Below are 23,869 nucleotides of genomic sequence, written 5' to 3'. Positions count from 1 at the left end.
CTTCTTTAATTTCCTTCATCCATGCCTTAAGGTTTTTTTTTTTTTAATCATATAAGTCTTTCATTTGTGTAGTCTGGAGTTACCCCAAGACATTTTCTATTATTTGAGGCTATTGTGAAAGGTGTGGTTTCCCTGATTTCTTTTTCAGTCAATTTGTCATTTATATAGAGAGGGCTACTGATTTGTGTGAGTTAATTTTGTGTCTTGCTACTTTGCTGTAAGTGCTTATTGGCTGTATGAAAAAATCATAAAGAATTAAACACTACTTTTAAAAGGCATGCAGAATAGAAATTTTCAAAAAACACAATATCCTCTCTTACAGATTTGAGATATGAAATATTTCCCTTTTCTTCCACTAAAATAACATTAGAAGAACTGAGCTTCTTGAGGGAGTGAATGTATAGTTGTAAGCTACATGTTTATGTGGGGTGGGGGTATCTTCCTTACTTCTCCATCCCAGTTAAATTTGTCTAAAATTTCCCCATATTCTTTACTTTGTGTTTTGGTCATTTTTGTAGTAAATGAGATCAAAATGCACCCAAATTCAGAGGTGCAAACATTTAATTGGCCGAGAAGTAAAAAGGCCCAGCTGGAGCTGCATGGGGGCTTTTTATATAGAAACTTTCACTTCTGCCAATCTTCCTTCCAGAGGCTCATTTCATTTTCCTGCTGGTAACACTCAAATCCCTTCACAGTTCATTGATACTGCATTGGCAACCTTTTGTTTTCAATCAAAGGAAGATACTGAAGCAATGCTCAATTGAGCTAAGTATACATGACACAGTGTACTTATGTCCTTGCCAGCAAGGACCATGGCTGGGGGTGTGTGTGGAGATGACATCTCATATCCAATATCCCTGTACTTTACCCAGAATTGGATTATGATAAATTATGATGACAGCACTCTGATAAATGCTGATGCCACCTTTTCTATTGTTTCACCTGCACACAGCCTCTCATGGGTACACCAAGAATCAAAAACCGATTCTCTGTCACTCATGGTTGAAAATGAGAGGCCAATATTCAAATAAGGCTTTATACAGTTTCCATGGAGATAGAATTTTATATTTTCTCACTTATTGCTTCAGAATCACTGGGGGATTGCTGTAAGGTTTTGCTGATGGGTGTCTTTCTATAAACCTTTTAAGTAAAAGACTTCTTTAAGGTCAAAGAACTTTTACACTGTGTAGTAAGTGGCAGAAACCAGATGCGTGTTTCCTTCTTTGCCTCCAGGATACTCCATATCCATGCTGCTTTAAAGCCTCCCATCATTGCCCACATGTAATACACTGCAGCCATGATCTTCTAAGACATTAGGAAGACAGCAGAAGGCAAATGGAAAACTAACTGAATACACTGAAGTTTGACTCCCAACCTGAGGGACCAGGCAACCTGCTATATGAGTCAATATCAAACACCTAAATCTTTCATTTCTTTGTACTTTTCCAACATTAGGTAAGTCAATTCTGATAACTGTTATTTCACCTTTGATAGAAACACAGGTAATTATTTGTTTTTAAGGAATTGGGCATTAGAGAGTTCATCACATTATTTTTCTTTTGCAGTTATATTATTGGAAACCCAGAGGAGTAAAGATTTGAAAAGCACTTGGTCTGTGTACCTTTCCTTTTCAAAAATTTTTTATGAAAAGCAAAAGTTACGCCCCACACCATGTGGCTGGAGCAGGTGGGATTCTACCAAACACAGCCTGGGGTTTCTAGCCCTGACCCACAAGAGGACTCCAGCAACACCTCCACACCAACCAGGAGCCTACTCTCCAGAGACACGGTGCAGTTGGGCACTATTGTGATGAGGATCTCATGGTCCTGTTCAGAACCATGATAGACTGAATGCAACAAGGACACACACACACACAGAGAGAGAGAGAGAGAGAGAGAGAGAGAGAGAGAGAGAGAGAGAGAGAGAGAGAGAGAGAGAGAGAGAGAGATGCAGTCTGCCCTGGGCTTTGAGGAGAAAACAGCACCTTTCAGCACCAGGCAGACAGGCACTATGATGATGAGCAAAAGTATGGTATGGTACAGGAGAGAAAGACAGAATGGTTCAGGTTCAGGCATATATGAAGAGGTGAAAGAGGTGAGGAGTCGGCTGAGGTGGATGGCTTGATTGTCACTCAGGGTCATGGTGATGCCTGGGTCTGGGCTGCTGCTAGGACCCAAGTCTTGGTGCATGGCTCTGATGCACCCACAGCTGCAGTCTCTGTTGATGTTCCTGGCTCCTGATACCACCAAAAGCGAGAGGTTAGGGCAGTACAGAGTTGGCTCTGCCCCCCACTGGCTGGAACACTAGGGAGAACTGGTCCTTCCCTTCACCGGGCTGAAGCACCCAGGAAAGAGGGTCCTACACCTCACCTGGGCAGCACAATAAAGCTGACCTTGAAGGCATGAAAGCAGGAGCACTGGCCCCGCCCCTTGTTCATCACTGCAAGGGGTGAACTAGCCAGGGCAACGCTGGAAGAGCTCACTCTGGTGGTGAGGCCAGAATGGATTGTGATACAAAATACAGGGGTTAGCTGGTGGGCTGACCAATCCTGCAACTACCCAGGCCCAGAATCAGGGCTATGAGTTGGTCCACCCCAGCATCCACCCGATCTGTGATCTGTGTGAATACATGAAGGGGCCGATCCTGTAGACCTAAAACTATAGGATCTTCACAGCAAAGGGCAACGACAGGGTCTCCAAGAGGCATCCCAGTGAGGGCTCAGCATTGAGCAGTATCTATGACATAACAGCTATTTAAAGAAGGCTGTTGGTGTGTTTCCTGCTACAAATCAACAAAACAACAACTACAGAATAAATACTGTGTGGTTTTATTCTTAGTTGAAGAAAATTACTTTAATTAAGCATAGATAAAATCATAAAGAGAAAATTTCTCTATTAACTTAAAGGAGACAATGAAATACCTAGATTTTTATAACTCTCCAATGTGACTGCCTTATTTCACATTAAAATAGGATTTTAACCAACACAGTTCAAAACTAGCATAACAAAATAGTAGGGTAGGTATTGTGTTAATTTTTTTTTTTTTTTTTTTTTTTTTTTGGTTTTTCAAAACAGGATTTCTCTGTGTAGCTTTGGTGCCTGTTCTGGATCTCGCTCTGAAGACCAGGCTGGCCTCAAACTCACAGAGATCCACCTGGCTCTGCCTCCCTAGTGCTGGGATTAAAGGTGTGCACCACCGCTGCCCTTGTGTGAATTCTTAAACATCTTAGAGAAGGAAGAGAACCTCGGAGGAGAGGGCAAGGAAGACGAGAAGAGAAGAATGGGCATTAAAGATTTCCTGGAAAGCCCAGGGATGTTTACAGGGGTAAACAAGCTGGTATCTTCATGCTTTCCAGTGGGGAAGCTGTTGCACTGACACAGAGAAGCAGAGGAGCCAAAGCAATGGAGTGAGTTAAAAAAAAAATAAAAGCCTCGGTCGGTCATGCACAGAGCACCAAGGGTAAGAAGCTGCACCAGAGAATAAAATGTGGGCAGATATAATAAAGTGTGAAAATGGACATTAGTAATTTCCTTCTGAAAGAGGAAGAAAGACTGGGAAGGCACACTGCATTTGACCATCTGTAGATATAAAGGGATTGGAGACCCTTTATAGTCACTATCAGAGAGATACCACATCTGTTGGCTAGTTGTCAACCTGACACAAGGTATACATATTCATTTGGGAAGAGGGAACCTCAGTCTAGAAAATGCCACCACCAGATTGGAATGTCAGCAATCCTGTAGGGTATTTTCTTAATTAGTGATTTACGTGGGAGGTCCCATCCCATTGTGAGTGGTGCTACCCATGGGCTGATGGTGCTGTGTTGGATAAGAAAGCAGGCAGAGCAAACCATGAGGAGCAAGACAGTAAGCATCACTCTCCAGGGCCTCTGCATCAACTCCTGGCCTGACTTTCCCAGATAATGGACTATAAGCCATAAGGTGAAATAAAGCTTTTCCTTCCCAAGTTGCTTTGGTCATGGTTTATCAGGGACAAGGATAGAATCTCTAGTTAGTGGAAAAATACAGACCCCCGATAAGACAGGGAACTAGATCATCTTACAGTCAGGTTGCCTAGCAACAGGACATTGAGTCAGAGCCCTTGACCCTTTCACCCTGTAAACATCCAATACAAACATCCTGTTAGCTTGCCTCACCTTATGCAGATGACAGCTTCTTGCTCCCCCCACCCTGCAGGAACTATAGAAACCCTTCTGGAGAAAATAAAGTTGCACCTTGATCAGAATCCAGACTTGGTGTGTTTTCCTTTGTATCTCCTGTCCCTACATGCCCTCCTTAGGGTGGTCGAGAACACCTTGTAGCCCTGCAGGCGGGGCAATGGTTTTTTTTTTTTTTATCACAGCAATAGAAACCCTAACTAAGACAACACATTTCAGCATCAATTTATATTTTTATTTTTAAAAAATTATTAACTGTACAATTTATGAGGAACAAGGTGATATTTTATAACTTTTCCATGTGTTCAATGCAATAGCATATCAATCATGGCAGCTAATATTTGCTACTTCTCAGATATTTTTAGAAGTGTTTTGATTAACATGAAACAATTGCCACATTTATCAAGTACAATGTGATATTTTAATGCATGTAAAAAACCTGCTGACCAAACAAGTATAACCAACATTTCTATCTCCTTCTCATAACCTTTTGTTTGGAACCTCCAAGCTCCTCTTTCTAGTTACTCACAAAATACATGGGCAGTTGTGAAACTGTAGCCACCACTGTTCTGCAGCACACCACACTTTATCACTTTTGTCTATGTTCAAGTTCCTACTATGCAACTGCCCACCACTTTTTCTATGATCTAGCCTCTAACTATCACTATTACACATTTCAAGGAACATATTTTAATATCATTGAGAGGGACATGTGGATTTGTTTTTCTGCAGCTGCTCTTTCACTTAGCATACTATAATCTGGATCCATGCACTTTGCTGCAGATGATGGGATCTTTTTTACTCTTGTGTATAAATAATAGCCACAGATACTACATTTTCTGTATTTGGGATTTAGTATTCTGTGTATAATATACCACATTTTCTATGGTCATATTTTCACTTATGGACCTTGCTAATGTGAACAATATAGCAGCAAGCATGTACAGATGTCTGGAGTCTGACATCAGTATCATTTTTCTTTCAGAAAATTCTGTAAATAACTGTGGGTAGATCACACACATGTCTGTGTAATGTCCATTTGTACAACAATGACTAAAGCCTGGGGACCATTTTCACTTTTCGTGAAATGTATTTTCACATATGGTGAAATTTCACTAATACATAATTTGTACAAGATACTAAAAGGCCAGGCCAAAAAAACAACAACCAAACAACAACAACAACAACAACAAAAAACCCCAGAAATATTATGAACATGTAGAGGGAAAGAAAAAAAGTGATTATTCAAAATAAAAAAAAAAGGAATTAAAGTTGAGTAGCATATAATGAAGGCAGCTTTCAGAATTGCCTAGAATTGAATACTCCCTGTCCTCCACTGTAAATCTTGCTGAGATTTACTTCTTTGTTGCTATCACAGACGAGACTCTGCTGAGGATATGTGTACATGGGCACATGGACCTGAGCCTGCAGTTGGCATCAGAAACTATCACACATGCCAAATTTACCTCATGAATATTCATCTTCTTTTGATCAGACCATTAACATCTTTTTATCATATTCATTACCAGCACTGCAAGTGTCCACTGCACAAAATGTCAGGACTTCATTCAGTAAGTAATTAATCTGGTGAGAGAGAGAGAAGGAGAGAGAGAAAAAGAGCCAAATAGCAGTAAAACATAACTAAGATCATGAGGAAGATATATTTACAACATGTTTAGAAGTTTGCTTGGTGAGAAAACAATCAGAAGCCAACTCTGTAACAGCATTCCACATCAGATCTGGGAACCCTAAAGAGGAATCACTGGACAGTGTTAGGATAATGTAAAAGGCACACCTTATTAACTCCTGGACATCTCATTTCCTGGCCGTAAATCCTATTAACTTGTATTACAAACTGTCATTAAACTTGGAGATAAAGGGTAATTTATGCTCAGTTACAGAGCTAATCTTTCTGTCCTCATGGGAAGCATGGGACCAGAAAATGAGAAAGTTTGTATGTGAACCCTAGAGCCATCCTGTCCACATGCACCATGTGGTAAACAAGGTTATGCATTGACAGCAGAATTCAGCCCACCATGGGTGTCAGTTACTGGGGACTCAGATCTAAAATATCTATGACCTGTCCCAGAAAGACTCCTGCTCATTCAGGCTGAGCAGATTTTAAGAAATATTTTTTCAGGCAAAAGAGGAAAGTTTATTTTTCAGGGAAGAATCCCATTTTTAATTTTCCATCTTCAAATGATAGATGAAATATATTCATAAAAGCAATCGTTACTTTGGGGTTCTCATTCATCAGCAGATTTGACTTATATTAACTGTTATATGCTAACATTCAACATAAAGTGGTGAGGGCTATAATAGCATCATTCACATGTACTAGAAAGCATGGGACCTTTATTTTAAAATCCAGCTTCTGGTTAACAAAGACAAAAAAAGGGGACTAGAAACGGGGTGTGAACTGAAATATGCTAAAATGACCTCATGCAGCTCAGCCCCAAATGACTAATATAACTGTCCACAATCACAGATGATCACTTATTTATACAAGCTAGTTACAGGAGAATCTCATGTGCACACTCTCTCAAAGAAACAGAACATCACAGAACCTATGACTACTTGATATAGAAGCTTTAAAAAAAGATCAAATTAAGTACATTTTAGTCTCAAGGTTTAGAAGAGTCCTGGCCAGTTAACATTTATACAGCAGACACAGCACCAGACCTGTTAGAAGTTACACTTTAAAATAACAAATCACTCATATGATTGATTTATTCTTCTTGTTAGCTATCTTATATGTCAGGCAATATATAATTGTAAAGGAAATTCAAGAAGACACTTGTTCCCAAACTTAACACTCAGAATAATTAACAGTTATGCTGATTTTTACTACTTTTTAATGTAAATGTATTTCAATGTCATCTCATTGGATCTGTTTATATTATAAAGATTATTGCTATAGTTAGATTTCCTTATGGTTTAGAAAAATCCAGAAAGTAATCTTTCCTAATTTGAGATTATAGTAGCAAGGAAAAATTACAGCCTTAAAATGCACTCACAATTAAGGTGGAGATGTGAACCAGTAATAGTGTGCTTGCCTAGCAGGTATGGGGCCCTGGATTTGATTCCTAGCACTGCCAAAAAACCATAGTGCACCTAATACTTACATTATTTGAAATCAATGTTATAGGCAAAACTATCAATATCAGATAGGATTTTATATGTGTATAAAAGTATATATTTATGCATGCTATGTATAGGAATAAATATTTAAATCTACACCCACACCCACACCCACAAACTGGCCATTCAGTTACACATTGCTCATGGATAATCACCGGCCTATGGGCTATGACTTGTTTTAAGAGCTTGTCATTTCTTTCTTAGTCCATTAATTCCATGAGAGAGGAAATGTAGTGCTGTGGAAAAAGTGTTGAGTCAGAGCCTTACAGTATAACTGTATTATCCGCCTTGCTTTTTTTTTTTTTTACAGTACTGTTATGAAGGTTAAGTGAAAGCTTTCATTTTAAAGCATCAAAATTATCACTCTACCTGAGAGTGGACTATTAATATTAATTTAAACAACTTAAGCCATTCTCCATTTGATGCCAAGGCATAACAGTCTTGGTTTCCTTGAGCTTAACTCTACAATATTTGAAACTGTTTTCAATTAAAATTTATCATGTTTCTTTTCTGATTAAAATCATGACTATTATTCCTAGTAACAATGAACAGTACCCTGTGGGCCGTCTCTTCTGTATATTCCTCTCAACCACTCCAGTTCTTCTCTAAGATGTACAATTATTATTATTATTTTTGTTTGTTTGTTTTTCGAGACAGGGTTTCTCTGTGTAGCTTTGCACCCTTCCTGGGACTCACTTGGTAGCCCAGGCTGGCCTCGAACTCACAGAGATCCGCCTGGCTCTGCCTCCTGAGTGCTGGGATTAAAGGCATGTGCCACCACCACCCAGCATACAATTATGTTTAAGAAAAAGTTTCAGCAAACATCAGTATCAAGTTCATCTGTAGGTCATTCACATTTCATACACACACAAGCAAAACTGCCTAAGTGCATGAAGGTCATACAGAACCATCAAACAATCAAAGCTCTCACACTGTCATTCTGCCTTTTAATTTGTGTTACTAGAATTTTCTTACCATCCTTTTACTAAACAGGTTGTACAAAAGCAGGGTGCTAGAGTTGGTCTCTTAAAAACAAAACAACTCCCTAAACTACAGTGATAAAAGTGCAATGCTAATCCACTGGGAGATGTGGGAGCCAGGCCTTGACCCCCTTCAAAGTGTCATTAGGAGTGATCCAATATGAGCTTTTGGCCCTGCTCTGAGTAATAGTTGTTTTTTGAGGATAAGGAATTTTCTAATTATTTCAAGGATGCAAAGCATCCACAGTAACACAGCTAGCATGTTGGGAGACTCTAGAATTCTCCTTTAACAAGCACAAGGTGATACACTGTGCTATAATCTCATAAATCACATGGGGCCAGATGCCTGAGCATTCTTAGGACTGGAGTTTCTTGCAGTTATGCAGAGGCAGAGTTCCGGGCTTCTATGGTGCCCTCTCCTCCTGGGCCCACAGCTCTTGTTCTCTGGCTACCGACAGTCTTTCCTAAGGTGGCCGTTACAGAGGGAGCACTGCTCTGGCAGAGTCACAACCCCCTCCCCTGGCCCCTCTTGTCTAGCTGACTGCAAGGTAAAATGGAAAAAGCTGCCCAAACTATACTAAATTCTCCCTTAGTGAGAAAACGTTCAGTTCCAGAAAAATCTGTCAGATCTGGGGCTAATTATGACTGGTGATTTAGAGAGAAAGTGTAGCTTATTGTAGTACATGATAGAAAATATTAGAGATACTAGAAAAATAATAAAAGGATTCTTTTAAATAGAATCAGATCTGTTTAAAAATAACAATACTTAGAAATAAAACGGGTTTCCATTTAAAAGACCAAAGCTAACTTTCATCTTGACAGTGTTTTCCAAATTGGCGATCATCAGCTAAAGCCCAAAGTCTAGGGGACGGTCATATAAGACAGAGACCCTACATACCAAAATGGACATAAACACTCCCGTTGCATGCTGGGAAAATGACCCAACCAAACCTTGCCTCTACAAAGCTGAGAAGAGGGACATTAGAAGGCACATCTTATCATCAGACATCAAAGTCCCAGAGGTATTACAATCATGAGTCACACTAATGGATGCCACAGGAGTCTCAGGATGTTCCATGTAGTTAATGGTCCTGTAAACAGGACTAGGTGTCATTCAGGAGGTTGACAAAAGCAAATGTATGTTTTTCTTGGGCTTGCTTTTAACTCATGCCTCAGACAATCTCCTCAGGTAGAGATTTCAAAGATGCAAAATCACAGCTATATACCACACAACATAGAAGAAACCGAAGTTACAAAATAAAAATCAAAGTATTCTGACATATGCGAATTATTCTAGAATATCAAATAAGTTCGACACTTACGTTTTAAGAGTCAAATGTGAAAAGGGCAAGCATGTGAGGGCAGGGATCAGAGTCTCAGTAGATGGGTTGAGCAGCCAGACAACGCTGAATTAAAGAATGAAGAGAAGTGAGAGTAGAAAAGGATGAAGTCCAGAGAGGCTGAGGCATACAAATCATGAAAGAGAAGTTTAGTGACGCACGTGACACCATCAGAGACTCTTACACACACCCAATGGGAGTGGCAGCAGAGGGACAAAGAAACAGAGCAAGGTAGGAAAAGACAACGGTAGAGAGGCTTTGGGAAGCGCTGACAGACAGCAGTGCAGTGGTGGGGAGTTCCAAGACTCCCAAACTGCCTGCTTCAAATCCCAGAGCTTACCAACTACAGTGAAGATGCAGGGCATCAATGAAAAAATGTTACAAACCATTCCGGTGACATGTTTTGCAGGTAGCATTCCAATCACACTTTAGGATATGCTCCAACTTCTACTGTTCATCAATTGTAGCTCCTGTCTTCAATGACTTTCCCATCATCTCTCATAGCAAACCTCGATTCACTCTTTATTTATTTTTTTTCCCCCCGAGACAGGGTTTCTCTGTGTAGTTTTGCGCCTTTCCTGCATCTCACTCTGTAGACTAGGCTGGCCTTTAACTCACAGAGATCCACCTGCCTCTGCCTCCCAAGTGCTGGGATTAAAGGCATGTGCCACCACCGCCCGGCCTCAACTCACTCTTGAGTGTGTGGAAATGTAAGCTCAGTAAAATGCCCAAAGAAGTGAGCATTTCCCCTCTTTTGGACTGCTTTATTGCTGGAAAAAAAGCTTCTCATCAGTAGGTATATTCTAAGGAATTGTTGAATTCAGTGACTAAAATGTTGAGTGGATAAAAAGAGTGTCTCTGTGAATCCTTTCCTTATTCCATGATGCCCAAACTACTTATTCTCTCAACATCTTTATTTACTAAACTTTAATCATTGAATTACTGCCACATACTGGACCTTAAGTGTCCCCACCAGGCCATGTGAGAAAACTTTATGCCTAGGATGGCACTGTTGGGAAGCACTGGGAATATGGAGGTGGAGCCTAGTGGATTGTGGAGGTGGATTCTAGTGGGAGGCCTTCACATCACTAAGGGAGTGACCTAGAAGGGGACTGTGACCACAGGGACATGCTCCCTTCTTTTTTCTCTTTTGTGTCTCAGACAGAAGGGGGAGTGGATTTATCTCATCACATGTTACTACCATGATGCCCACTGAATGTACAGGTCCTGGGCTTAAAACTGCTAAGATTATGAGCTGCAGTAATCCTTTCTTTTTAGCAGCTGACAATCATAGGAATTGATTACAGCAGAAAACTGACTAATGCAATGATGCTTATGTTTTGATCACTGTCTTCTTCACTGCACATGAACTGGGGGGGGGGGTAAAGATCAAATAGAACTCCTTCTCTTCATCCTCACTGCCATGGACTGCAACCGAAAGGCAACCAGTACTGCAAGCCTGGTGGCTGATGAAGTATAAGGCTGGCAAGGAATCTGAAATCTGAATTCTGCTTTTGTTACGCATATTTGCAGGAAACAAAAAAAGTGAGGCAATGAAAAGAGCCCCAAACCTAACCCGAACCAAACAAAGCAGAATCTGATGAACAAAAGTGAGTATGCTATGAGACCTGCTGTCTCAGCAAACAACAGTTTACAATACTGGCATACTATAGGTAGCATGTAGCAGATGAGGGAGACACCAAATTATTAGTTCCATAACACAATGAGAGGCAAAACGGAATGGTCCACTATCCTTAAAAATTCTCATGCAGAATAAGCTAAACTGCAGGCCCCAGTCAACCTTATGGAATTTGGTTCTACAGTAAGAATTCTATTCTGTGCACTACACTGGCAGAAAATTTCTTGATGCTTACATTGATTGGAAAGCAGTGACATCATCTTTAGAAAATTACTTAAGGGAATAAAATTAATAATCAGGCAACTTATGAATAGTAAAAGCTAAAGATTTCCTTTAAACTGTTGAACAAAATCAAATCCAGTTTCCAATTATAATGACAACACTCCAAATACATGAGGAACCCATCTGAAATATTTGCTAAGCCTGTGTTTCCCTGTTGAGACTTTTCTCAAGTGTCATTCATATTCAGCTGCTCAAAACGCAAAAGTACTAAATTTAATTCTTAGGGAATTTATTTAAAAGTTACAAGATTTTTTTCCCCTTCTCTCTCAACAAAAACAAAACAACAACCCATAGAAATTCTGAGTATTTTTACTACCTATGTGCTGTTCAGTCATTTGGGCCGTAGATAAAAATAAAACAAACTACTACAAGCAAGCAATCTTTGCTGAAAGACATAAGCCAGGCCAAGGAGTTGCCTATTCTACAGAAATATTGGCTCTGTGAACAAAGTCCTGATGAGGTCTACTATTTACTCACTGGTTGGAGGAGGTAGATGAGAGATTCCTCTTGGATTATTATAATTGGCAAAGGAGTGATGTGAGTGGCTTGGAAAAGGGTATTCACAGATGCCATGATCTGGTCAAAACGCCCACCAAGTCCTCCCAGGGTCACGATCATGTCAACCTGAGCAAGGAAGGTAAAATTCAAAGTCATGTATTTGAACATTGCAAAACTAAGGGATAGCATCAAAGACCTGAACAGCGTTTTCATTACTATAAGATTTGATAAAGCAAAAAGGAAAGCATGCATCATTTCTGCTCCTCAAAGGAGAAAACAAGTCACTTGTTCCAGGCAACTGAGCTGAAAAGTGGCAGAGCTGGGTGTCAGGATATACTTCTTTATGAGCAAGTTCAGTCTTTACTGTCTGCTTGTTTGCCTAGCAAACCAGCAGGTCTTGCTTCATCCATATGTTCCTTCCATGCATGTGGCTTCTCTGATTAATATAATGTCTATAGAGTTCAAGCTCATAGACCGGTCATGAAGCAGAAAGGAAAGAAGAGTTTAATTATGATATACACAAACCTTGCAGTCATTTAAAACTTAGAGTAATAATCAATCTATATAACAGTAGTTGCTGAAAGGGGAGTATTTTGGTTACAGGTTTTAAAATATATTAAAATTTAGATAACATGAGGTCTGAAAAGAGGGCAGGATTTCATAAAAAAATAATCTAGGACATAAGCACCAATAGAGCCTGTTCAATTCTGAGAGGAATGACAAGTGTCAGCAGCCCGAGAGACTGTTCAGTGTTTTGGGTTTACTTAGTAATTTATTTATTCACTTATTTTATTTATTATTTCTAAGTTTTGTTGTTTTGTGTTAAGTTCTGGTTAAGTCTGTGTTATGTTCCGGTGACTAACACATATAAGATGCTCAAGGCCCCAATAACTAAAGAGATTTTTTTTTTTACATATGTACATACACACACAGAGATAGACAGATAGATAGGCAGGTAGGTAGGTAGGTAGATAGATAGATAGATAGATAGATAGATAGATAGATAGATAGATAGATAGATAAAGTAGACAGATGAGATAGATGGCTGAAATAGATGCATCATCATTTGGTAGGAATATAAAATTAATGAAGGGATTCCATCAACACATTAAAATGTAAATTGCAAAGAAGAATGAAGAAATAATGGCATGAGATTCCTATTTCTGACCTCATCAGTGTTGGAAGAAAGGTGATTTAAATTTGGATAAGATGCTTCATGTTAAAGTTTGAGTAGTTTAAGGCAAACAAATCACACATCTATAGGACTCAGTAGTATCTTTAGAGCTAGTCCATTACAGTGCTAACAGTTAGATTTGTGGCTTGGAGAAGCATTGGAAATAGGTATCATTTGAACTACAGAGGCATCCAGAAGGTATGAGTTCATCTTTTGAGAAAAATGAGAACTCACTGTAAGCAATCCAACATTTGGGATGGAGTTGGCTTCTGCTGAAATCGGTTAGGTAAACAGATTCTACTTGTGTATTACAGTTCTCCCAGTGATGCCTACTCCAGGCGAGCTGAGTCAGGACTACTTACGATGCCAGGAATACCAAAGTCAGTTTGCTTCAAATTGAAGAGAAATGCACTGTCATATTCCCACCCTGTTTCTAAATTTACTTCAGAATCTAGGCTTCATGGAAGATTATTCACTATGCAGATTCTTGAATCTTTGTCAGGTTCTCAACTTTTCATTAATATACTCTAGGCCTTGAGGGATCCCATAACCTTTAAGGCTGGAATTGAATTCCCATCTTCTGCAATGGGATAGCATGATGAATAAGTAATATCTGTAAATCAGTCGATGAATTTTTCAGAAGCAGCAGCAAGATTACTCCTCATCACTCCTCATTTTCCCTACAGGAAGTATTTAGCAAGGCTGATTAAGAACACCAGAGGATCAGTGCAAGCTGCAGGTGGGTACACAGGGTCATCTTTGGATTACTTCTCAAGTTCTGCTCTTCTAGCTCTAAATGGGATTTGATATTCAGATGGAGGAGCAGATGCTACCCTGGCATACGTTTGTAAGATTTGCAAGGTCAGATGAATATCTCTGCGACAATGCCAACGGGGCAGGGAGTTCAACCTATAACAGGCCATATGTGGCCCGTGAGAACACCTTCCTTTTGGGCCTCCAGAGCCCCATGCACTTACTTTTAACATTACCCAGTCAATTTTTGTGAGAACCTTTGATATACATGTATGCCCCTCTGTCCAGAGGCCCATAAACCACAGGCAATAGCAGTGTTTGCAATGGAGTAGCCCATGGGGGTTTTCAGAGGGAGCTAAGGGTATAAGAACTCAGAGAAAAACTACTGGTAAGAAACAGTGGCAAGAAGCTAACACACAGGCTGAGTTAACATAATCACATTCCTACACAATTGTACTCCTCTACCTGAAAAGGTCTTTCAACTGATTTGTAGATTTTTTTAAAAAAACTGAGGTGTGTGTGTGTGTGTGTGTGTGTGTGTGTGTGTGTGTGTGTGTGTTAGTGTTATGTGTGTGGGCAGGCACGCCTGTAAACAGATGGACAAGCACATAGAGACTAGAGGTCGATATCAGGAGTCTTCCTCAATCATTTCCATATTTTTTTAATTTTCAAATGATTTATTTATTTTATATGTATGAATGTTCTTCCTTCATGTCTACATGTGCATCAAAGGCATGTCTGGCATTCATAGAGGTCAGGTGTTGGATCACCTGGGACTGGAGGTCCCACCAGTCCCTCCACATTGTTTTTTGAGTCAGGGTCTCTCACTGAACCCATAACTCATAAATTTTGGCTAGGCTGCCTGGCCAAGGAGCTATGAAGATCCATCTCGCTCTCCTTTTCATTTACATGCTGTTTTATTATTAATTCTTAAATTTATTTTATATACCAACAACAGTTTCCCATCCCTCTTCTCCTACCATTCCCTCCCCCAACCTCCTTTCTACCCCTATCCATTCCTCAGAAAGGTAAGGCCTTCCATGGGAGTCAACAAAGCATGGTATATCAAGTTATAGCAGGACTAAAGGACTAAGATCCCCCCTCCTGCATCAAGGCTGAGCGAGGAATCCTACCATAGGGAATAGGTTTCAAAAAGCCAGCTTATGAGCCAGGGACAGATTCTGGTCCCACTGCTAGGGGCCCCACAAACAGAACAAGCTACACAACTGTCACACACATGTGGAGGGCTTAGGTCGGTCCCATGCAGGTTCCCTAGCTGTCATTCTATAGTCCGTGAGCTCCCATGAGCTGGGAGATCCATTTCTTTCTGCAAGCCCCTAACTCTGTTCAGGAATGAAATTACTACACCACTAAGCCTAGTTTTTATATGGCTACTGTTGCTATAAAATCAGTTCTTCATGCTTACACAGTAAGCATTTTACCCAATTGGCTCTCCAGCAAAATATTTAGTGGTATTAGAAAAAACATTAACATGTCACTTTTATTACCTCATAAATATAAATCATAGATTTATAAGTTTCATTAATGAGCAAATGGCAAACAAGAAAAACAGAAATATTTATTGATCATCTAACCTTTGTTAGGAACTATCCCAAGCACCCAAGAAAGTGAATGGTAAAAGATGGAGAATGTATCTAAAACCACCAGCAGGAGTTGCTTCATACAGGTGAGCTGGGGTAGATTACATTCAAACTAAGAATGGCAGCACAGACCAAAGGAGGGGAGGAAGCTGCTACATGTTTAGAAACTTGTAAGGTGGGAGATGCTTTAGAGAACAGATTGTAGTAAGGATCCAGAGACTACATTAACCCAGGTGTTGTCAAAAAGCTCCCGAGTCCCATTTGCTACACTCGAGTGAAGTATACACTTTAACTCTGTGAAGATGTGATACTTTGTCTGTCTAAAACACCTGATAGTCTAATAAATATCTGAATTGCCAATAGCCAGGTAGGAGAGAGAAATAGGTAGGGCTGGCAGGCAGAGAGGAATAGACAGATGGAGAAATCTAGGAGGAGGAAGAAAGAGCAAGAGAACAAGGAGAAGAGGACGCTAGAGGCCAGCCACCCAGCCAGACATGGAGTAAGAAGGAAAGAAAAGGTAAACAGGAATAGAGAAAGATAAAAGCCCTCAGGCCAAAGATAGATGGGATAATTTAAGTTAAGAAAGCTGGCAAGAAACAAGCCAAGCTAAGGTTGGGCATTTATAATTAAGAATAAGTCTCTATGGATAGTTTATTTGGGAGCTGGGTGGCGGGCCCCCAAAAGAGCAAAAACAACCAACAACAATGAGACATTGTAAACAGCAGTAAAGAGAATCACCACAGACTGAGTGTCAGATTCAGGTATCCCTCTCCTGAAGTCCAGGCTCCTGTATCCAGCTGCTTAATTATCATCCACATCTCAAGATCCATCCCACAGCATCTTTTCTACCTAAAACCCACAGAACAATGATTGAGGTCTACCTCACATTTCTTCATTTATTTTCCCCATGGATTCTACTGGCTTTACTACCAAAGCATTCTCAAAGTTTCTCAATCCACTACCAACTATAACTTTATTAAGACCATGACCAAGCCACCATCACTTGAGAAAGAATAGGAGCCACCTCTATATCTCGCATGAATGCAATAGCATCTAACAGAGAGTTACTGCTTCCATCTGTATTGTCTACAATCTATCTTAATGCAGTAACAAAAAGAATCCAGCTAAAATGTCATTCTTATCATGGAATTCTGCTCAAAACTGTCCAACAGATTTACAGTGATTTTTACAAAGACTTATAAATGCCTACAGGGTTTGTTCTCTGGTCACTTCTGTGATCTCACCCCCCTACATTCCCTTTCTCCTCTTCTTCCCTTCTCTATTCCAGTCATACTTCCTTCATTTCTCCTATTGCTTAAACACATGATGCCCTTCTATTTCAAATACTTTGCATTTGCTGTTCTTTCTTTATGGAGCACATTATCCCCAGATACTCATTTGATGGCTTTACTTACCTCTGCTTTAAACCCCCCACCCCTCTCATAATACAATGCTAAACAGTTTAATGACTTAGTATGTCATGTTATTACTGCCAGAAATAGATACAATTAACATGAAGGCAGAGGCTTTCTATTTCTAGTTCTTAGAAGAGAGTATGGCATATAAGCAGTCAGTAAGTATTTGTTGAGCAAATAGATGAGTGAAACAAGAAGAGACGGACAGTAGAAAAGAATGGTTAACAGATGTAAGTTCTGGAGGGAAGGAAGAATGGGACGAGGCTACAAGGGGAGATGATTATATGGGAAGTTTGAAATGGTGTTATAGGCACAACTAAGATATGTACATGTGGACAAAATTGAGTCACTGTGCTAAAAAGGTAAAGGAGAGTTCAAAGAAACCAGATGTAGGTATAATGAAAGAAGCATTTGAAATATATGGAATGTACCATGAATTACACAGTATCATTGTGGGCAAATATTATTGATGAAAGGGTTGGTAATTAAGAAATTAATGTCACTAATACGTAACAATAAGGACTATAGCAATAGGCAGTAAGAGTGAGATTAACTAGTGATATTTCTCTGTGGTTTAAAAGTTCAGTTTCTTATTGTTAGATTGTATGTTTGTTTTATATATACACATGCCAGCAAACACCTTTTGTGCTCTCCATTTTAATACAGTGAATATGAAAAAATAAAATAATCCTGATTGATTTGTATGTATTCCCTGCCCTTACGTCAAGATAATTTACAAAGATCTTATTAGTTAGCAAGGCATATGATGGTAATAAGAGTTGTCTTTGGCTTTGCACAGGTTATTACATTTAGCAAAAGCCTATCTAAAAATTCTGTGTTGTCACATTCATGATCCAACTACAGTATCCATACTTGAATAGCCAGCTAACTGCATCCAAACCACATGACCTCTTTAGGCTTTACTTGAGGGTTTGAACTAAATTTACTAGCATGTTTTTGAAGATTATTTTTACTTCTTTTTCCTAGTAAAGTGTCTTAGTTAGGATTTCTATTGCTGTGAAGAGATACCATGACCACAGCAACTCTTGTAAAGGAAATCATTTAACTGGGGTGGATTATAGTTTCAGAAGTGTAGTGTATTTTCATCATGGTAAGACATGGAGGCATGTAAGCAGATATGGTGCTGGAGAAGGGGCTAAGAGTTCTACATTTGATCCACAGCCAGTAGAAGGAGTGTGAGTCACTCTGAGCATAGTTTGAGCACAGGAGACCTCAAAGCACATCCCTACAGTGACACATTTCCTCCAATAAGGCCACATCTACTCCAATAAAGTCACACCTCCTAATAGTGCCACTTCCCTTGGGGACCATTTTCTTTCAAACCACATATGGTTCTCTGTTTTTACCATTATAAGTTAAATAGTAATTGAAACTATTTTGTTTTGAAAAAATGAATGACAAACTGGGCTTTGCTTTAAATGTCTTAACAGAACCATGGCAAGGCTAACGGAGGAATATATAACACCAAGGAAAGAGGCGATTTTACTTTTCTATTAAAGCAGTAAAAACCTTTCAGTAACCAAATGACAAGTTTTTCTCTTTGACCTCAAAAAGACTTAAATACAACATGCACCATCTCCTGTAAGAACAGTGACTGTCAGCGTATTTTAATTACATTTACTTTCTAGAAATTGAATTCTGGGGATGCATAAACGGGCAGTTTCCTTGTGGCTCTCCCTGATAGGGTGATCATATAATTCAATGGACAAAGTGAGATGCTTGTGGAAGTAAAAAGTGGATATTATAAATACAGAATACAAAAATAGGGACTTTGCTGTATAAACCAAGACATATGCTTTCCCTCCTCTGAACAGAACTAACATTAGCATAGTCGACCTATCAAAACCAAACACACGGGTTTAAGTCAGCTTACATGATATCCTTACCAGCCCTTCACTTGCAAAGATCTACACTGTACAATGATGAGGCTTCCAATAAAAGTCTGAAAATTTTGGCTCCATTATATTGCATGTTATAATTTGAAGATGGAAGAGCAAGTATCATCCACAGACAAAATTACTGGGTCAGGACAGAGCAAACAAATTAACTACAGCCAGGAGTATCCAATCGCTATATGATAAGAAGCAAAAGAAAATGTTTCAAAGCAAACAAAATAGTTAAAATACATGTTTTAATAAGCATGTAAAATAATTGTAGTGATCGGCATGAAACAAATTAAGAAACCAGAAAAAGTGAAGGTTTCCGCTTTTATGGCCTCAGTAAAGGCTATACTGATAAGCACAGGCACCAGCAGCCTGTGGTTTAACTGCTACAAGGAAGCCATTGCATTTTGGCCATCTCAGGACAAGGCACAGCTAAGAGCAGCCTGTTTGGAGATGGACAAAACAATACTTTCAGTGGCTAGCTCATGGGGATTCTATACAAATATGCAGAATTCATGATTTTTCTCAAAGAATTCTTATGCTGTCCCCCAACCCACAGCTTTAATGAATGCATGAACATATATATTTACATGGTCAACATATATATTTATTGGTCCTTGCCTGGCCAATAACCACATGGTGACCTTTATAAAAGCTAAACAATTGTCTCCTTAGTAATGATTGTTACTTCAACTATCTAAAATCTGATCTTGCCAATGTTCTGCTTAAAATTAAGTTTGCCTTTCTAGAATTTAGGATCCCCTTCAGTGCTGTGCTTTAAACCAAGTCCTCAACTCATACCTTACATTTACATTCCAGACAGACTTTAGTTCTCAGAAAACCCACAAGATTGTAATTCTCTAGACCATTACCTTTCCCCTTCTTCCTTGGAAAAGGTGTGATTAGTAATTACAAAGGAGGACCACTTCACTACATTACCAAAAAAAGTCAGCTAGTTTGGGCAGTACTTTGTTAAACACATTGTTGACTGAGAAATGCCAGAAGCATGTTTGTTAGTTGAGCTTGGACAGCTATAAGAAATGAACACAGCCAGGGGACTCTAAGTGACAGTCCCTTCTCATAGTTCAGGTGACACACAGTTTAGGACGAAAGGGAGCCCAGTTTTGGTGAGGACTTGTACTGGTCTGCAGATTGGTCTGTGCATCTCCATATGGCAGAAAGCAGAGTGGAGCCAGGAAATGCCAACCTGCCACCCATTGTACTAGACCTCTGCGGTAGCATGGGTGACAACACATTAGATAATAGAAACACAGGGCATCTACTCCAAAAGACAGCATATTCTCAAATCAGAATTAGGTCTCATTCAATTTGCTTTTCTCAACCAACAACAATTAGGAGATTGACTACCACACATATCAACTGCTTATTATCTGAATAGTTTGTTTGAGGACTCAATTAAGACACAAACAAACAAACAACAAACTCAACACCAAGCATCTACTTTAATGCTAATTTCTAGAGCCCCCATTCCTCTCTAAAACCCCTGGTGGAAAAAATAAGTTTAATCTCAGAACAACTTTGCAACTAATTCACTACTTACTGTCTTACATTCTTCAATCTAGCCTGGAAACTACAATTACATTATTTTTTTAAAATTATCTTCTATTGTTCTTTAGTAGAGCACCATTACCTGGAGATGCAAATTATTTACCTAGAGATCACAGGTTCTCTATAAGCAGATCCAATGAATTGGTTCTAACAACTGCTGTGACCTCCCCACTCCCTAGAACTCTACATATGGATGGTTTTCCTACTTGCCTCAATTCTTCTACTTCATGTAGCTATAGACTGGAGTCTTTACCTGTTCTCATACTGCATTCAAACAGCCATGCAACATTTTAGTTTTAGGTACAGTACACAAAAATGTGTAGCATAATCACTGAATTCACTCCCAAAGCACTCAAATGCTTTTTAAACTTTACCCTGGGGAGCTTCCAAATCTTGTAGTCAAACATATCAAAGTCAGTTGTGTTAATGATGGTATCTTTCCCCAAGAAGGGCCCTTGACCCTTGAGCACTCATATATATATATATATATATATATATATATATATATATATATATATATATATATTTGTCTGAGTGGACCATAGTTTCTCAAGCAATAGCAAGGAGTTCTCTAGAGATTACAACAGTTTTCAGTACTAAAAAAACAAGCATGATATCTAGAAAATGCACAAATGTGTTATTTTGCCTTCTTGATATAAATATACTAATGGATTTCAGGAGCAAATTCACATGGTTTATATTTCTACTATCAGGAAGTGAGTGGCAGGGAAAGAGGAACAGAATAAAACAACCTCTCATGAGTCTCTCAATTTTTTAAAACTTAATTTTATTCAACTTAACTCTGCTGAAAATTAAAAGCTTTGTGGAGAAAAGTCAGCAATACAATATGTGTATGAGTGAGTAAAATTATGGAAATGAGAGGTGTATGAAGAAACAGCATGAATAATATACAGCCTGGTAAAGATAATTTTTGTGTCCAAACCTCCCATTGTCAGGATATGAAAATACTTCTAGGGAAAAAGAATTTCAAAGTATGTTTGTGAATTCCACACCTTGGAGAAATAGGAAGGTCTATCATTCATAGTTTGCAAGACTTACTTCTCCTATAGCAACCTTCCCATGGTAGTTATTTAGATGAAAATGCAAACATATAACCTATGACACATTCCTAGGTTTTCATTGATTGGAAATAGACTTAGGTTATTACAACTGACATTATATAGATCTTGTCCATTGAGGCTAAATTATTGATTGGTAGCCAAATGAAAAATTGAAAAGTTTGGTTTTGAAATCCTACTAAAAAATACTAAGAATTTTTCACAATAGCTAAAAATTCTCTAACACGCATGCTTCTCTACTCAAGATAAATATCTGAAAGGACTCTCAACTTGTACAATCTCCTTCCCTTTCTATGGAAACTGGGTTGTGGTTCCCAGGAGATAGGACCTGGGCTATCTTTCTTCATCCTCATAGCTGTGCAGGTAAAGAAAAAGCAGATAGTTTGGCAAACCATTTTGGACATGCACTGACCTGTTGTCCCAAAGATTCATACTTTTGAACGTGTGGTCATGTATACGAGCAATGAGAACCCCTTGCATCAGGACCATTCATTCTCACCCCACAGGGTTTCTTGCTTTGCCTCACCCATAAAATAACACTTAGTTGCATATACCCATCTATCATGATGCAGCAAATGCCTGGTTTCCACTTCTGGAAGAATAAGAATTGGCTATTTGCAGTGTTTTTCATGCATTATTTCCTCAGTCCTTACTAGGTTAAAATTATCTTTACTTTTTAGCATGTAGTTTATAAGTGGCAGCTATCAGACTTGCTGTAGTATAATCATTTGCTATTGCAAGCTTATGTTAATTAATCCCTTTCTACCATTAGGAAGAATAGAATGTTTTGGTAGCAAATTTTGCACTTGGCATTAGCACTTTGATTTCTAGACATGAGCTAGACCATTTTATAATGTCAAATGAAAATGTTATCTGTACTACAGTGACACTAATTACTTCATGCTTACTTCTTGCAATACAGTAGTACGTTTGCACACATTAATCCATGTGTATAAAATACTTATCATGTCATCATGCTTAGACTTACCTTGATATCCACAATGCTATTTGCCATTTTGCTAAATACATTGTATATGAGAATCACAGCAAATTTATAATCTGAGCTAAAATATTTATTTGATAATAAGTTTTTCATGAAATATTTTACTTCTATAAATGCTTTTAAAAATCAGAATTGTTCTGGTCCATTTTTTAAGCATCTGAAACAGATAAGAAGGCAAGCAATGCAATTTGACTGCAGATAGTGCTGTTTCTTAATATGCTGCAGAGTATCATGACATGATAGTTTACTTTAGGAAAGATATGCATTCACATGTATTCATAGAGGAAGGTGCTCACGAAAGAAGCTGGTGTGCTTTCATTTATATCCCACATATGTAGACTTGAGCATGGCATTTGCTAATATAGAAGAGTATAGTGAACCAACATGAATGCTCCATAGATCTGCTCTTAGTACAGCAGAGCACCAGGGAAAACTGAAAGTATTTTCTACTTCTATCTCCAGAGGCAAGGGTAAAAACTGAGTACACAGTAGCCTAACCTCTCTTACTTAAAAGAAACTTTCTGAGATACTAATGCTCAGCAAATAACACCAAGAGAATATACTTAGACAGAGGGAAAGAAGTATAGCACTCCTCCTGATCACTAGTGAATCATCACTAAGGATACATTGATCTGTATAGGAATCTCTGTGCCATGCAGTAACATCATTTCAGGATTTTCAGTAATTACTTAATGGCTATGTGGAAATCACTTTTTAAAAATATACACCACGTCAATGTGGGTGATCTTAGTTATCCATGTAGGTGCTTCTGCATTTAATATCTTTCCAAGAGAAACAAAAGCAAAAACAATCAAAAGAGGGGGGATTTCTATCCACTAAGCAGCGGCTAGAGCATTCTAGTGCATAGTCACTAATCTTGCAGAAGGCCTCAAGATGCAGCTTTTTTTTCCAGCTCTGGTTTCTGAATCTTCATAACGCTATAAAGCTCTCTTTTTCATACAAGGCCCCGTGTCTTCTGCAGAGGATCCCCACAACCACCAAAGCTGTCACTCTATACATTAGTAGGAAATTCCATCTGGCAAGTGAGTCATCAAGCTGAGATTCCTGGTAATCAGATAAACATAACCTTTGTCCTGGGGCCTATAAACACACACTCTGCTCTTCTTGCAAGATTGAATTAGATTGCCATAGCCTCTAAGGTAGGACACTTGTTATGTCCTTAGCAACATCTCCCAAGTCACTTCAAAGCACTAGGTTTATCTATTTTCTCTTGTTGCACAGCACTATCAAATAGATTTCTGTTCTCTGAGAAGGAGAAACTGTAGCAGGCTTTCTTGGACTGCCAGCCCCTAA

At 38.9% G+C, this 23,869-nt stretch overlaps 1 protein-coding gene across 5 annotated transcripts in view; it reads right to left on the bottom strand.

Annotated features, from left to right (window-relative positions):
• Tpk1 (thiamin pyrophosphokinase 1) overlaps positions 1-23,869 on the bottom strand; it is a 334,426-nt gene that overhangs the window by 123,178 nt on the left and 187,379 nt on the right. For 4 of the 5 annotated variants that reach the window (XM_042273144.2, XM_016003603.3, XM_076566410.1 and 1 more), the window contains one exon: positions 12,037-12,183. The exons of the other annotated variant lie outside the window; for it this stretch is intronic. In XM_042273144.2, the coding sequence (XP_042129078.1) occupies positions 12,037-12,183 (147 nt within the window). The remainder of the gene's footprint in view (positions 1-12,036; positions 12,184-23,869) is intronic. 5 annotated transcript variants of the gene reach the window in all.

This window comes from Peromyscus maniculatus, chromosome 3 (genome assembly GCF_049852395.1).
Source record: "Peromyscus maniculatus bairdii isolate BWxNUB_F1_BW_parent chromosome 3, HU_Pman_BW_mat_3.1, whole genome shotgun sequence".
NCBI lineage: Eukaryota > Metazoa > Chordata > Mammalia > Rodentia > Cricetidae > Peromyscus > Peromyscus maniculatus.
This window is presented reverse-complemented; position numbering and strand designations above follow the sequence as displayed.